General features: G+C 26.4%; 2 protein-coding genes across 3 annotated transcripts; both read left to right on the forward strand.

The window, feature by feature from the left end:
- The first annotated feature begins 245 nt into the window (after positions 1-245).
- On the forward strand, positions 246-6,331 carry LOC132951336 (uncharacterized). Its single transcript, XM_061023157.1, has 4 exons — positions 246-293; positions 2,492-2,608; positions 5,776-6,019; positions 6,126-6,331. Exons 1-4 carry the CDS (start codon positions 246-248, stop codon positions 6,329-6,331), a joined length of 615 nt encoding a protein of 204 aa, XP_060879140.1.
- A 1,193-nt stretch (positions 6,332-7,524) lies between these two features.
- Positions 7,525-13,367, forward strand: LOC132950042 (tyrosine-protein kinase Src64B). 2 transcript variants are annotated; one of them, XM_061021236.1, is made up of 8 exons: positions 7,525-7,672; positions 7,783-7,880; positions 7,957-8,109; positions 8,172-8,382; positions 8,455-8,708; positions 8,777-9,248; positions 9,313-9,551; positions 10,447-13,367. In XM_061021236.1, exons 2-8 carry the CDS (start codon positions 7,832-7,834, stop codon positions 10,656-10,658), a joined length of 1,590 nt encoding a protein of 529 aa, XP_060877219.1. In that variant the 5' UTR covers positions 7,525-7,672; positions 7,783-7,831; the 3' UTR covers positions 10,659-13,367. The 2 variants fall into 2 exon arrangements, with proteins under 2 accessions (XP_060877219.1, XP_060877218.1); XM_061021235.1 differs by having other exon boundaries at positions 7,525-7,880.
- The last annotated feature ends 4,645 nt before the right edge of the window (positions 13,368-18,012 follow it).

Here is an 18,012-nt window from a genome sequence, read left to right on the forward strand (position 1 = left end):
TTTTTACTTTACAGTAACTTAATTAAGAAAAATGAAGAGAACATCTATTGTTTTATTTTAAGAAGATTCTAGTAAAAATTCAGAAGAAAAAGCAAGTTCATCACCATCATCACAGTTAACTGAATTAGATGAAGAAGAAAATTGTGTTATAGAATCATCCAACTTACTTTCTGTAAAATCGTCCGCCGTAAAAGAGCGCCATTATAATATAAAGTGGGAACAAAAATACAAATGGCTAGTATATAATGAAGAAAAGGCCTGACGTTCCAACAGAAGATTTCTTGGACAAAACGGTAGATTTGTACGCAGCTAAAAAAGATCGCCGAATTCGATTTCTTTAGAACTTAAAACAATTTATTAACAGTAATAATATCATTTAAAATTAAAATTCAATAACTTTTAACTAAAAATAATGTAAAAATGTTTTTTTCTAGCTATTATTATTATTTATTTATTTTTTGTACCTATATTGAACTTAACATACATGTATTTAAAAATAAGGATTGGTTATATATAATAATACTATGTGTGTATGTAAAACTTTATGCGAAATGTTGGGTATGACGTATCTATTTAATTATAATGTTCACAGTCATAACAGACTACCTATTACAGTATAATAATGTGATATTGTGTAAATAAAATAATACGTATTATAATTGCCCCTCCGATTTTTTCAAAAGCCCCTCCGAAGAAAATTGTCTGAAAGAAACACGGTCCGTGTGGCGTGTAGATATAGGTAGTGAATCGTGTTGGTGTATTTGGTAGGTCGAATTTTAAAATTCTCAATAGTTTTCAAAAGCACCGGGAAAAACCACATAAAAATTAAGAAAAAACAGGAATTTTGACGAAATCGATTTTGGTTTTTGTTGTAACTTTAAAACAAATCAACGTTATCAAAAGCGAATAACTGTAGTTACATGAAATTTTCACCAGTCGTTTATATTTCCATTTTCTATACACGATCAAATTTTCAAAAAATTTTGATTTGTTTTGAACTGTTTAGGAATATTTTCTGTTTTCAATTTTATTAGTCTTTTTTTCTATGAATGTCAATAAAACTTTATTTGTTGGGTAAAAAAGCTTGACAATTTAATACAAGGCCTCTACTATATTGTTACAATGAAATTTGAAAAATATTAAAAATCTATAGTCACAGTTTTTGTTTATAAGCATTTAAAGTTCAAATATTGACAAAATACGGAATAATCACGAAAATTACCAAATTATTTTGAGTTAAGAATTCATAAAAATTTTTCTTTTTAAATCGAAGATTTAAAAATGCAATACAAGATTCCTCATAAGTTTGTGTAACTTTATCAAAAAAAAAAAATGTCTAAGCAAATCAAATTAAATTTTTATGAGCGTTTAAAATTCATATTTTTACAATATTGTATATTCATCACTCGATTTCTCTTGTAGCGGTTTTGTTATTTTATTGTTATTCAAAAACGAATAACTGTAGATACATGAAAATGTTTCTTAATGTTTACATTTTCATTTTCTATACACCATATTTTGACTCTTTTTGAACTGTTTACGGACATTGTCAGTTTTCAATTTTTTTAGTTTTTTTTTCTATAAATATCAATAAAATTTTGTTTGTTGGGTAAAAAAACGTGAAAAATTAATACAAAGCTCCTGATGTATTGTTACAATAGCAGTTGAAAAATATTAAAAATACATGGGCACAATTTTTTTTTATAAGCATTTAAAGTTCGAATTTTGACAAAATTTATCAAATTTTAAATTTTATAATTATTTTGTAGTTAAAAATTTATAAAATGTTCAACTTTTATAGCTAAGGTTTGAAAATTAAAAACAAGGTTCCACGTAAATAGGTAAATATATAAATTACTTTATTCACAATAATATCATCAAATATACTTGGTAATATCAAAGGTATCAAAAGTAATATATCATAGGCTGACTGACCATTTTCGCTCAGAATCTTTTTTCTTATACAATGTTATTATATCATTGAATTAAAATTTAACACCATCCATTACAGTAACCCACTTGTAACCTACTGTACAGCAGAGTGACACCCACTTTCCCACCTTTTTTTTTTTTAAATAGTTCAGCTAAACAACAAAATTATTTTTTTAAACCATAGTTAACGTAAATATTCCCGTTTTTTTGTTTACATTTTAAATTTGAGAACCCTTATAAAACAAACTAACACATCTATTAGAGTTATTCATATTAGAATAAAAAAAAAAAAACAATATTGTTATTTTTTAAAACCAACTGGTTTTGTGATAACATTTCGGTTTTTTCTTAATATGTTGTTTATTTCGATTATTTGAAACATAAAATAGGTCAATAAAATATACTTATTTATAGTTACAATAATTATTTGAAAATAAAAATAAAAAATCTTACCATATATGGCACATAATAAATGAATTACGATTTTATTATCAAAAAATAAATATCCAAATCCGTTAGCTGACCAATTTGTTTTAATTCGTGGAGGACTGAATTCAAGGACATTTCTACCAGTATCCAATCACCAGATCAAATGTCGTCAAAGTTCATCGACAGGTTTATCCGTTTGAAAACTCCATATTGGAACAGAGGATTTTCAATTGTTATTCTCACGTTTGTAGGTGAATCGTAAAATAGTTTGATAAGAATGTGCCACACTGGCTGCACAATTCTAACATTTCCAGCTTTTACCATCAGTAGACACTAAGTTGGTTAGGGTCGTTCTTTTTGAAACAGTAAGTTTCATATTTTTTATGGGTGGCAAATGTCTAAATAAAATGTACACATTTATATTTAACAACAAAATTAGGGTCATACAATAAAATAAAACAAATTAAGTCATAACATATTTAGAATCCTTACTTCAATTTTAAAATGTTTATGTAGAGAGAGTGTTGTACTTAGGTACCTTTCTTATTAAATATCCCCTTTTTTTTTGTGGTATCGAGAGCCAGAGGGGAACCGCGTTAGCATTACTTCCCCTCAACATTACTTACCCTCGAGCATTACTTCCCATAAACATTACTTCCCCTCGACATTACTTCCCCTAATCCTCTCATATTATTAAATATCCCTAACAGCTCTAGTTGTTAATATTTTATGTTAATACATATTAAAATTATTGTAGATATAATAAATCTTTAGGTATATGAATTTTTTTCCAAACTCTAAATCAGCAGCCTTCTGATATAATTTTATTTAAAAAAAAAATAAAAAAGGGGTCCAAGATACAACGTAAAAATGTATAATACTTTATAATGTACCTTGGCATTTACATTTTTTTCCAAACCCTAAATCAGCAGCCTTCTGATATAATTTTATTTAAAAAAAAAATAATAAAAGGGTCCAAGATACAACGTAAAAATGTATAATACTTTATAATGTACCTATGTACCTTGGCATTTACATTATAATATACATAGAAATAGAAAAAAAAAATGTCAAATATATTATTTAAAAAATAATAAATTACCTAAGAAATACAGTATATAGATAATATATAATCACTTCAATTTAGGATGAAAATATAGTTCAATCGCTTAAAACTTAAAAATTAATGATTTGGTCCAAGCTAAATGCATACACCAATTAGGAAAGAATATATCTTTTTAAACCTTAATACTAATTTTTGTATGAATTAACTGCACCATTAAATTCTATACAATACTCAACGTAAAATGGCACTAACCTTAAGAACTTCTATCACAAAATTAAATGTTGAAAATAAAATTTTAAAAAAAAAACTAAAAAACTTTATTTTGAAAGGCCAAATTAAGATTTTTTATTATAAATTTATGAGTGATTTTATTGTTCTAACTATGGATATATTTCAATGTTGTAAAACTATTGACTACAATTTCTTCTACGAATTAATACTTTACCAATTATTAAGGAAGAAATGAATATAAGACCAAGCTCTATATTTTAAAAATTGGTCAATTTTTTTTTTAATTTCTGAACATTATAAACATATGACATATTGGCCTTTCTTGTACCAACTTTGTATGTAGGTACTATGAATTGGCATATTGCTCTGTCCATCTATAATTTCGAATTCAACATTAGTCAGATAATATTTATGTAAGATTATATTACAATATCTATTATTATAGATTATTGTTTTATACAGATTCAATAATTCTTCAGTTTCAAGGGCACTCATTAATGCTGTATTTATGGAAGTATTATAAAAAAAAGGTGGATAAGTGGATGTCGCTCTGCTGTACGGTAGGTTACAAGTGGGTCACTGTAATGGATGGTGTTAAATTTGAATTCAATGATATAATATCATTGTATAAGAAAAACGATTCTGAGCGAAAACGGTCAGTCACCCTATGATATTACCAAGTATATTTGATGATATTATTGTGAATAAAGTAATTTATATATAACCTATTAACGTGGAGCCTTGTTTTAAATTTTCAATCCTTAGCCATAAAAGTTAAACATTTTATAAATTTTTAACCACAAAATAATTAATAAATTATAAATTTGATAAATGTTGTCAAAATTTGAACTTTAAATGCTTATAAAAAAAAATTGTGCAAATGTATTTTTAATATTTTTCAACTGCTATTAAAACGATATATCAGGAGTCTAATATTAAATTTTCATGCTTTTTTACCCAACAAATAAAAATTTATTGATATTTATAGAAAAAAAAACTAAAAAAATTGAAAACTGACAATGTCCGTAAACAGCTCAAATAGAGTCAAAATATTTTCAAAATTGTATGGTGTATAGAAAATGCTAATATAAACATTCAGTGAAATTTTCAAGTATCTACAGTCATTCGTTTTTTAATTACAATAAAATAAAAAAATCGTTACATGAGAAATCGAGTAAATATCAAATGTTGTAAAAATATAAATTTCAGACGCTCATAAAAATTTAATTTAAGTTTCTTCTAGACATTTTTTTTTTGATAAAGGTAGACAAACTTATGAGTAATCTTATATTACATTTTCAAATCTTAGATTTAAAAAGAAAAATTTTTATGAATTCTCATCAAAATAATTTGCTATTTTTCGTGATTTTTCCGTATTTTGTCAAAATTTGAACTTTAAATGCTTATAATTAAAAACTGTGACTAAGGATTTTTAATTTTTTTCATCTGCCTTTGAAACAATAAACTAGGAGCCTTCCATTAAATTTTCAAGCTTTTTTACTCAATAGATAAAATTTTATTGATATTTATAGAAAAAAAAACTAAAAAAATTGAAAACTGACAATGGCTGTAAACAGCTCAAAAAGAGTCAAAAGAAAATTTTATGGTGTATAGAAAATGCTAATATAAACAACCAGTGAAAATTTCATGCATCTACGGTCATTTGTTTTAGAGTTACACCAATAACCAAAATCGATTTTGTTAAAAATCGATTTTGCGTAAAAATTCCCGTTTTTCCTTAATTTTTCTTTTGTTTTTCACATCGCTTTTGAAAACTACTGGGAAATTAAAATTTTGACCTCCCCAATGCACCAACGATATTCACTTTCCCATCGAACAAGATACTGAAGTCGAAAATCGAAGCATTATTTCGACTACTTATCGTGTACACAGACACAAAAATAAAAAAATAAAAAAAAAAATAAAAAAAAAAACACACATCATTGTAAAATCAATACATTCATCGTTTCACTCAGAATCTAAAAATAATGTAAGTACCTATTAAATTTAATCCAGGCCGTAACAGGTAAGGGTACAGAGGACCAGAACCTGCCATTTTTTTAAGCTACCTAGAAAAATTTTAGCTGTAGATATTGTTTCTTGACTATTTTTATAAGAATAATTTAAAATGTCATATTACAAAAATACCGAGAATAAAGAGTGTCCAAAGTCCGAATTGCTGTTTTCTATTGTTTAGACTGTTTAGATACTGTTCAAACACAGCGCTACGTTCTTCTGGAATCTCCTTAAGACGGTCAATCATATCGGACTTCCCATGGAAGTCATTTTGTACTTCAATGCCTGTCATTGCGATTTTTTTATCATACTTCTGTGATATTTTAAAAGACTATAATTATTATGTAAGTATTTTTATAAGTATTTTTTAATATCCTACGAAGTATTTATATTTCGATTTTAGCGAAGTCATAATTACAATACAAATTGTGCTTATACACATATTTGTCTAAACAGATCGAATTGGATCAGCCTTTGAGAAAACACACAACCATTTTTTTGTCACTCTTATTCGTCCTAGTCGAATTAGTTCCGGGAATAACAGTATACTTTTCCGTCACAAATGTCAGAAAGCTTTTAAGTTGCACGATTTCCATTGCAATGAGCATAATATTTGTTCTGGAAGCTTTTAAGGTCAAAATTGTTTTGTTTTTATAGAGACCAATAAATTGGTAAGTTGAATAAATAAAAACCAATGAAGATAAAGATAAATAAATAAAGACCAATAAATTGAAAGTTTTAATATATTAGATAGATCCCAAATTTACAAGAAATGATAGTACCTATAGTGTTACTTTAATACTTTATATACACACACATAACACATGTCACCAGTGTCGGTCTCGTACCTACTTAAAGCCAGAGAATACCTAGGTACATACTATTTAATTGTATAGGATTCTCCAAAGAAGATACTGCAATAAGTATTGGACATAAACATGTCGTTAAACTACTTCGACTTTCCAAAAAACGAAATAATGTAGATAATCGTCAACAAAATGTGGAGTGTTTAGTGTGGTGGGAATGGATATAATATGCCACATAATTACATAAATAAACCATCGCAACCACCCACTGCGTACGATCCGCGGTCACTGAACTATATACATAATAGGTACACTGCTTATACACCTTTAGTTCAGTGTCCACGGTGGCACTAACATGACCGGGGGCCCTTGTTTATGATGCGTTATGAATAACAATATAATAGTTAATAACTCAATTACATTTACATTAGGTAATATAATTATTAATTAATATAGACATGATTGTATAACTAGTATAGACTATAGGTACCTATTTTCTTTATTATTAATTAAACATTAGTTATTATATCTTTAATGCTGAGAACCACTCAAATGGAAAAAAAGTAACACATTTTAACTTTATTTAAGTTATTAATTTCCCGAAAATTTTAACTTAACTTTTTAATATTTTTTATTTATTAATCCAGATTATTTTGAAAGGTACTTAACCCGCATTTTCTTACTATTTTAATGCCCCAATGAATGTAATGTACAAAATTGATCCAATTCGGTGGCAAAAACCACTCTCAAAGTTTAAAATAGAAACATTTTTTCTACTATAAAAACTATATCCGAACCATTTCAACGGCCATGATGGCTTAATTAATGCCTTGGACTTTACCACCTTGGTATTTACCACGATTTAAGATATACGTATTTATATATATGTAAGCTTTTACTTTTTATTTAATATTACTATATAATTATAACGATATTATCATAGGCCATAGTTTGTGTTGTTATCTTTCGCCACGAGAGTGGGCTATAGAATATATTTTTATCAATAATCAACTTGATGAAAATAATGCGAACTGTATTTGTATTTACTATTTTGTATACATACGGAATGATACAGAAGACGAAAATCTTTTAGAAAGTGTAATCAATGTGAGTTCAATGCTTTAAAATTATTTAGTTTAAAAGTAAACCAGAATATTAGGTTCTACTGTTTAAAATAACAACAATAATTTTAGTAAGTTTATTTGTAAATCATAAGTCATAACCAATAATCTGTATCAGTTTGAATATATCTACCTATGTGATTTTAATAATTTATTTAAATATGTTGATATATATGTAAAGCTATAAATATTAGAAAATAATATGATGAAGACTAATCATTGCACATAAAATGGGTACTTGCTGTAGTCGTCATTCACCAGATCCAACCCATCATCTGGGTAAATATCTATTATTGGAGATTAACTTTCAACTAGGTAACCTATATACTTTTATGTTTTATTATTTACTTTACAGTTTTACATCATGGTTTCAAAATACAAGATTCTATAGATGTCTTGAATAAAGGATCCAGTGAAGTGCGTTATGTGGCTGAATTGAATCGTCAACATGGAACAGCAAGCATTAAACGCCACGGTGTCGACATTATACGTACTCCAACATCAACACGTAATAATAATATTTAATTAATTTTTACAATTTTCATGTATTTATTCAAAATTATATTTTAGTTCATTCGTCTTTACATGGACGAATTGTGGTTGCTGTTTATAATTACCAGTCCAGGGAGATGTCTGATGTCTCCTTCGTTAAAGGAGATCGTATGGAACTATTAGATGATAGTGAACCAGATTGGTGGCGTGTTAGACATTTAAGAACAAATGAGGAAGGATTGATACCTTGGAATTTTGTTGCTGAAGAAAAATCAGTTGAGAGTGAAGAGTAAGTAACACTATTGAATATTGATACAATAACATTAATAAAATTAAAAATATTTTTAATAACTGCTTGCAGTTGGTTTTTTGGAAAAATATCTCGTAAAGAAGCTGAAAAACTTTTATTATCTGAAGAAAATCAAAGAGGGACATACTTAGTACGTGATTCGGAACATAATCCAAATGGCTTCTCGCTTAGTGTTAAAGACTGGGAAGGAGGTCGAGGGTATCATGTGAAACATTATAAAATAAAATCTCTTGATAATGGTGGTTATTACATTGCCACTAATCAGACTTTTTCTAGTCTTCCTGAGCTCATATCTGCCTATTCTAGTAAGAAATTTAGTATTTATTATTTTCATAATTTTTCATAATTTTATCTAATCTTGTATTATTTTTAGAAAATTCATTGGGATTATGTCATGTTTTGGCTCGTTCATGTTGTAAGCCACAACCACAGATTTGGGATCTAGGTCCTAATTTACGTGATCAGTGGGAAATAGATCGCAGTGAAATCCAATTAATTAGAAAACTTGGCCATGGTAATTTTGGGGAAGTTTGGTACGGTAAATGGCGAAATAATATTGAAGTAGCTGTGAAAACACTCAAACAAGGCTCTATGTCTACTCAAGCATTTTTACAAGAAGCTTCTATAATGAAAAAGTTTCGACATGATAGACTTGTTGCCCTTTATGCTGTTTGTTCAAAAGATGAACCTGTACTAATTATACAAGAATATATGTGTAATGGAAGTTTATTGGATTTTTTGCGAAATTGTGATAGTAAATATTTGCAATTTGGTGATTTAATCTATATTGCTGCTCAAGTTGCTAGCGGAATGGCATATTTGGAATTAAAACAATTAATTCATCGGTAAAATCACTAAAGATAAATTAATTAATGAACTGAACTATATTAATTGATAATTTTTTTTTAGGGATTTGGCTGCAAGAAATGTATTAATTGGAGAAAATAACATGGCTAAAATTTGTGACTTTGGTTTAGCGAGAATTATAGAAGATGATGAATATTGTCCTAGGCAAGGTACACGATTTCCTGTTAAGTGGACTGCACCTGAAGCTATTGTCTATGGACGTTTTTCAATTAAATCAGATGTATGGTCCTTTGGAATATTACTTATGGAATTATTTACGTATGGACAAGTCCCATACCCAGGTAATAAATTGGTTTTTTCATCTGAAACTTCTATTTTAAATTACATTTAAAATAAGTCATTTTCAATTTATACTATTTTAATATTTTAATTTAAAACATTTTTTAATAATAGATAGTTTATTTTAAGAATTTTATGATTTTATATGGCTATATACACATTTAAGTATAAAAATGTTTTCAAACATTATTGATCTCAGTTGGCATTTGAAATGTCTAAATACTTAATTTTTTTTTTTATAACATCTTACTTGGGCAACTAGGTGTTTTTTATGACATAACTTTGATATACAATTATTCATTTTACTGAATAACAAATTGAGGACTGTTAATAATTACATTCTTAAAATATAAAAGTAATTTATTCATTATTGTCTGATTCTATTTTATTTTAAATGAAAGTTTTTGTATGGATTAATTATTTAATTTAAGTTTTGTATTTTTTCTAACTTTTTTTTTTAATGTTTAAATTGAACATGTAGTGTTATTTATTAATTGAGTTTTAAATATCATTGAAGAAAACTCAGTATTTATGATTTTGATTGCATTTTACTCATGGCGATGAAACTGTTACAATTTACAACCTATAAAATTAACTTAAGATACAAAGCAACATTTTAGGACTTGAGAAACTTTCCGATTCGCCGAATTAGCCACTGCTATCAATGTTGTTATAAATATTATTAACTGTAATTATTTTTATAATTAATACTAAATAATACTACTATTCCAATGCCAAGGTGGCAATTTTTTATGATCAAATTTAGATTTTTTATGTAGTTTGGTTTCTTCAGATTCTATGACTTAATAATAAAGATTAAGTTATAAGATTCTGCTTGAATGTATAAATATTCCTAAATAAAGGTGTTCCTTGTAAATATAATATATTATATTTTAGGTATGCATGGTCGTGAAGTAATTGAACAAGTGGAACATGGATATCGTATGCCAAAGCCAGTATCTCATTTCATCCCTGATGATATCTACAGACTAATGTTACTGTGTTGGGACTCTGATCCAGATAAACGACCTACATTTGAGTTCCTGAATCATTATTTTGAAGACTTCACTATTACCTCAGAAATACCATACAGGGAAGTAAGTGATTAAATGATCAATTCTTGCACCAATACCAAATGTGCCATATTGGGTTGCTGCAAGTTCTTAAATTCTCTATTGTTAAATTAAGTAAATGTGATTCATGTTTAAATGACTCACTTAATTAAACAGTATTGATTTTAAAGAAAAACTTATAACTTAAACTATACTACTACTTTGGTTTATTATTATTTATTAACTAACTAACATTTATTTTATTTTTCTTAATTTTTTAGATCTCATTTTGTTTTGTTTTATTTTATTTTATAAATTGTACTTATTGATTGTTGTTATTACTTTTTCATTACATTTTGAACATTTTAACTTCATATTTTGCCAAACTTAACAAAAAAAAAAAATTAAGTTAGTGAATTATTATAATTTAAAATATTTTTATTGGACCCTAAGTACCTAATATTACCACTTATGTAATTTATTCATTAATAATTAAAAATTAAATTAATGTATTCAATATACAAGTATTAAAATTAATATACATGATGATTTTTAGTAAATAATTATACTCAGGTTTTTTGTTTAACAATGAAGTATATAAAAATGATGTTACAAACTTATTTGTAACAAATAATTTAATAGTATTCACTTTAAAAATTATTCTTTGTAAATATATTCTTAATATTTACTATACTTAAGTATAAATTAAAAATAGATTATTGTACATTGTGTCATAAGCAACATATATTTATAATTGTATTTAAGTGAAAAGGAAAAAATAAAATAATCATAATTTATCGAATAAAAAAATATACTTACATAAATTTGCAATTTAAAGTAACATATATTATATTGATAAATAATGCATTTATTTTTTGATTTATTTATTGCATTAATCACAGTTTTAATTGAAAAATTATCTTCTAAAACATAACTTTTTATGATTCAATGGTGTTCATGTGCAATTATATAAAATACTTTTTGAGCAATAGTTTCTAAAATGACTTTAAAAAAAAAATGGAGTTCCTCTGTAAATTATATATTTTTTAAATCTATTATCTTATATTATCAGTATTATTAAATAAGATAAGCATCAATTAATAACAGCTTATCATCACAAATTCACAGCATAATATTTTTAATAATTTATTGAGGCTTAATTAGGTTAGGTTCAACAGTTGAAGTCTCCCTTATGTACTTTTAGTTCTCCTTTATTTGTTTATCTACAAACACACAATGACAGTATTTCTATTTTCTCTATATAGTTTGAATTTATATAAGCAACAATGCATTTTAAAATTGAATATATATCATTTTAGTTATGAATTTGATTGTATAATTAATAATGTAAAATTGAATATTGAATGTACCAATAAACTTGAGTTATGAAATATAACTAGGGTTTAGGAATTATTAGACCATACTCGGGCTACCGAGAAAACGCTACTCGTTGAGGCATCCAAATGACGGAGCTCCGCGTTCTCGTACCCAAATTTCTCCCACTCTACCACCGTAAATTCCCCTACTCACTGCCAACGGTGGTGACGACCAAAGTTGGTGGCGGCCAGCGTACATGCAGATTTAGTGGTGGGAATGCGTGAGATTGGACGAGTTTTAGTTGCCGTCCAGTAGCAGTTTCTCGGTGGCCCGAGTATACATATTTTTAAATATATACATGCACAAATGCACAAGATACAATTTCAAATAATGCAGTTAATAATAATTTAATTTAAATAAATAAATATATACATAACCCATAGTCTATAATATTTGACACTTTTAATTAAAAATGTTTTTTGTTGTTGAAAAACAAATCTGTTGATTGACAATTATGATTAAACATTTTTCAGTTAATTTTTTTATTTAAGTTTAAAATTTGTGTTAAATTTATTACAACAGATTATTACACATCAACACAAAGACCCAGATACAATTATGAGTTTATAATAAGACAAAATTCTTATTAATATAAGTTTTATGGTCCATCTCAATCTGTGAATTAATTGTTTAAACTATAAACTTATAAATACATTAAATAAGTATTATTTAACTCTAAAAATAAAATTAATCAAATATATTAATTTAATTAAGATTTTTTTTAGTAATTTTAAAATAATTATTTTGTTTTTTTCCTGGCTTTAAATACTTTAACTTTGTTCAAATATGAATCCGTCCTAATATGCATCTATACAAAATTAATTAACATGACCTGTAGGTTATTATAAGCATACATATATCATGATATTTGTTCTATATTATGTGACTTACCGCCTACCGGGTTAAAATTGAGCCTTGTTTGTGACCCACCGGTATTATTGGGTTTAATATGTGACCTACCAAGACGACCTATTCAAAGAATAATAATTATATCTATTGCATACAGCTTGTATGCTACTGTTGTAATATCAGATAAATTAATCCTTGTTTATTAGAAGTGATGAACTATAACAGTGAATTATACAAAAAAAATTGTTCATCCATCGATTTAGGGACTCATACACAAATTATCAAAAGTTTATAAAAAGTATTAAAAACCAAAATTATATGAAAAAAAGGAACATCAGTTATAATGTTGCCACATGCATTTAATTGATGTTTTTTTAATTGTGACTTATTACACCAACAACAATTATAAATATTATCCAAAAATAATATGCTATAAATATATTAGGTACACATTTTTATTTTGTATTTGTATACTAATTAAAAAATTAAATAAACATGTTTTTTCACTACATTTTTGTTCTATGTCTAAAATTGGTTTTTTATAAAAAAATAATAATTAATCTGGGTGAAATTTATTTTTGTTAAATATCCTATATAATCTATAATTTGTAAAAAAAATTGTTGATAGATCATTATTCAAATACTGGTTAATAATGCCGTCTGATAAGTCACATATTGAACAAGTAGGTAATTATATAATTTGTATATTTATCTTTAAGGTAATCTTTCTCTAAATAATATAAATTATAAAAAAAATTATCAAGTTGAAAACAATTATTTATAATTAATATTATACGAATAACAAAAACATTTTTTGTACGCAAAAATGTATAACAAATTGCAAGTTAATAGTTTATATGCATATAAAAAAAATATATGTTTTCCATTTACAGTATGTTAACATACAAATTTACAAACCATATTTTTTATATTAAACCATCTGTCAATTAAGACATTTCAATAAGGTAAATGATAATCCTATAATATGAATATTAATTAGAGGCTATATTATGAATATCAATCTTATAAAATCAATCATGTGGACAATTAATAACAAAAATAAGTACATAAAAACAATTACAATTACCTATTTATTATTTATTTGTATAAATGTATTATAATAAATATTTTATTACTCACTCATGTAACTAAACTAGTTGTTAAAAACTTTCCACAATTGTCAACATCCATGTGCCTAATCTGAAAAATCTTTAAATATGATATTAATATATTATTAAAAACTAAAAACCCATTAAAAACTAAATATTTGCATGAAAATAATGTATACAAAAATCTTTTCTACACACAATAACAGAAATTATATAATTATCTCACTTTTAAAATCTATTATACTCTTTTTTGTACACTGATATAAAACAACAATTAAGGGATAATTATTAATAAAATATAACTTTCCTATACAGATGTCTATAGAAATACATAAATATAAGTTTATCAAAATTTCATTTTTTCCCTTGAAATAAGCGTTGAAAAATCAACCATGCCTGTTTCTGTTGTCAACTATAGTTAATTAATGAATATATTATTATGTAAAAACTAAAAGCATACAATTTCCGTCCCTAATTATTATAATGACATTTTAATATTCAGCTAAACATTTTAATGTCATGAACTCTTCTTATTTATTCATACAAAAGTTATTAATTTCATTGTTTGTTGTAAATTGAAAATTTTTCCATGAAGTTTAAATCAGTTCATCAAAATGATTATAACTTATATTATTATATAACTAATCATAAAATTGTTCTCACTTTAATTACAAAGTCTGTACATGTGTAGATATGCAAATACTGGAGTAACAAAATATACAATTTTGTACTGAACTAATCTGCAGAACACTGATTTTTTTAGTATTTTATTACTCTACTAGTCATTTAACATTTAATTAATGCAAATATTAAGAGTTTAAATAATATTTATTTATTTTTATATGAAAACAGTTGATACAGTTAATGATCTTAAAATTAAAATTATCAATATCTTAACAATCTTAGATCTGTATTTTTATTATGATATTATACCTAATTAAAAATAATACATTTTGTTTAAACAAAATGTAAAATATTGAGATGTTTTGAATAAGTGGATTTTGGTTATTGAAAATCAAATGTTTTCAATAATATATATCTTATGACAATTATTATATTCCTAAAACAATTATATTTAATTTCTGTATTTATATGTTTATTTGTTTCTCATATTATTAAAAATGAAATAGATGCATTTTTGATTTGACAAGTTTTGTATTCTTTAAAACAGGTTTATTTTTACCAAATATTTTACTTATACATTGTATGTACTTATCATTAATTCTTTTAATTCAAACAATGATTTATTTGTGTGCGTTTTTAAAATAAACTGTTTGAATATATTGTGAATTTTCACACTCTATAAAGCATTGTTTGTTTGTATATTCTATTGTGTTAATATCTATTTTACATATTAAATGTTTACTAAACCCAAAAGTAATAAGAATAACAACCACTAAATGCAATAGTTGCTTAATCGAGCAATTAAAACATTTCGTTATTTTTTTTGTTCTAGTAGATTATTTAAATTTTAAATTGTAAGCAGAACGATTTTTTTTTTTTGTGTCAGGCATCACAGTTTGGGGCAGTAACACTGATTTGATTTTCTTCAACAGTATCTTGTTGACTTGTTCAGTTGTTTGATGGGAAAGTGTATCTAGTTAGTGCATTTGGGAGGTCAAAATTTAAAATTTTCAATAGTTTTAAAAAGCGCCGGGAAAAACAAAATAAAAAAAAACGGAAATCTTTACACAAATTAGGTTTTTGTTAAAATCGATTTTGGTTTTTGATGTAACTCTAAAACAAATGACCGTACAATCGTACATACATGACATTTTCACTGAATGTTTATTTTAGCATTTTAAAAATATTTTAACTGGTTTTTAGTTTTTTACAGACAATTTCAGTTTCCAATTTTTAAATTTTTTTTTCTATAAATGTCAATAAAATTTTATTTGTTGGCTAAAAAAGCTTGAAAATTTAATACAAGGCTCCTAATATATTTTTATAATGGAATATGAAAAATACTTAAAATTCTTACTCACAATTTTTTTTTGTAAGCATTTAAGAGGATGTCAGGGCACTCTCTCCGGCCTAAGATAGACAAAACGCATTGGCGCAGAATCGTTGTTTCTATGTTTTTAAGTAATCTTAGAGTAAAACCACCCATTACAAAAAAGATAGAGAATAACATTTTTGAGGGAATAAGATATCGATTTCTCTAAATATTGTTTCAAAACAATTTAAACATCATTTAAATTTACAACATTTTCTTGTTTATTTTGAAAGTCGAATACAAAGTCAAATAACAATAAAATATCAAATCGACATGTCATTCTCTCTAAAATATTATTCTCTATCTCTTTTGTAATGGGTGATTTTACCCTAAGATTACTTAAAAACATAGAAAAAACGATTCTGCGAAAATGCGTTTGGTCTATGTTACGCGTGGGTCAAAGAGAGAAAACAAATAGTGCGCTGACATCCTCTTAAAGTTCAAATCTTGAACGTCGTATACTTGCGTATACCCTCCACTACACCACTTTATAACATATATTATAATAAAATAAATTATTAATAGGTCTGTGGTCGTATGGTTTATTGACCCATGCTAAATAATATTAAATATCTATGCTCTACAGTCTACACTCTACACCATCACCATGGTCTAAGAAGATAATATCTTCTACCTAAGACCGTGCTCTACACAGTGCACGATGGAGCTATTGTCACGGCATTATGTACGATATACTCATGATATTATAATGGATCATGGATATTAAACCGACTTTTGTAATGTCTAAACTTCTGTATCATATGCGTAGCGTGTTGAATTTATATAGGGGGGCAATAGCCTATTATATTTCTGGTACACAACATATATTCTAAAAAATTACGGAATGGGGGGCTAAACAAAATTCCAAGTAGGCTATAGCCCCCTTAGACCCCCCCCCCCCCCCAGTGGCGTGGTGAACTAAACATTTTCCAGAGGCAAGTTAATATCCCAAGTATTTATGCATAATAATGTATTAATATATTAATATAATATAACAAATTATATTTCAGATCGTTATTGACTACCTATTGAGAATATCATATTAAATTTACTAGGGGACCCACTGGCTACCACCCACCCCTCTATTTAAGAAAAATTTCAAAGGCCATGGCCTCTGAAATAACCGTTTGCCACGCCACTGGGCCACTGCCCCCCCCCCCCTTCTACGCTTATGTTCTGTGGTTTATGTATAAATATCTGTGGGATATTATCATGCACGATGTAGAGAAAATACTCTCTCTTCTCTACATCGTGCTATCGTGGATATACAGATTACAGATATACGTTCGTGCTTAAAAGGACGTCATGCCCGCATGGCGCATGTCAAGTTAAATCCACCTTGGCGCATGTGAAGTCTCCGTTTTACACACGCACGGACATAGACAAAATGCGTTTACGCAGTCTATGTAGAACTCTGAACTCGCTCAATTTTGGTGTTAGAATAAAAACACTTATTACAAAATTAAAAGATGACAATATTTTGGAGGGCGGGACGGTGAGTTTTTTTTAAAAAGTTAAAATGTTTAAAAGTTAAAGGTGTTTTAAAATATTGAAATTGTTGCTATTTTTAAACGGTATAATGAATATATATATTATTATTATTATTATTATTTGTTATATTGGGCATAATGGAAAAAACGCAACAACTTGCTCTCAGAAATATTGTCACAATTCTATTTTATAATAGGTATTTTTACTCTAGAAACAAATTTGAGCGAGTTCTACAAACGAGTTTTGTCTATGTCGTATGTGTGTAAGACGGAGACTATACATGACGAGCGTAATTAAACGTTTTTTTTTATCGAAAAACATGGTTTTGTAATTCTAGGAATACGGCTCATTGAAGAGTTTTACAGTATAAATACCTATTACAAAAATTGTAGAGGAGAATTTTTTCTAGAATCATAAGAAGCCCGATTTTTGATAATTTGTTCCAATCGTCCAATATTGCATGGTAAATTAACACGTTATTTTTAACTTTTTATAGATTAATTATTTAACTAATTAATAAAAAGTATCGAAAATCGGGCTTTTAAGGGTCTAGAAAAAATTCTCCTCTACAATTTTTGTGATAGATATT

The sequence above is a fragment of the Metopolophium dirhodum genome, chromosome 8 (genome assembly GCF_019925205.1).
Source record: "Metopolophium dirhodum isolate CAU chromosome 8, ASM1992520v1, whole genome shotgun sequence".
NCBI classification, from domain to species: Eukaryota; Metazoa; Arthropoda; class Insecta; order Hemiptera; family Aphididae; genus Metopolophium; species Metopolophium dirhodum.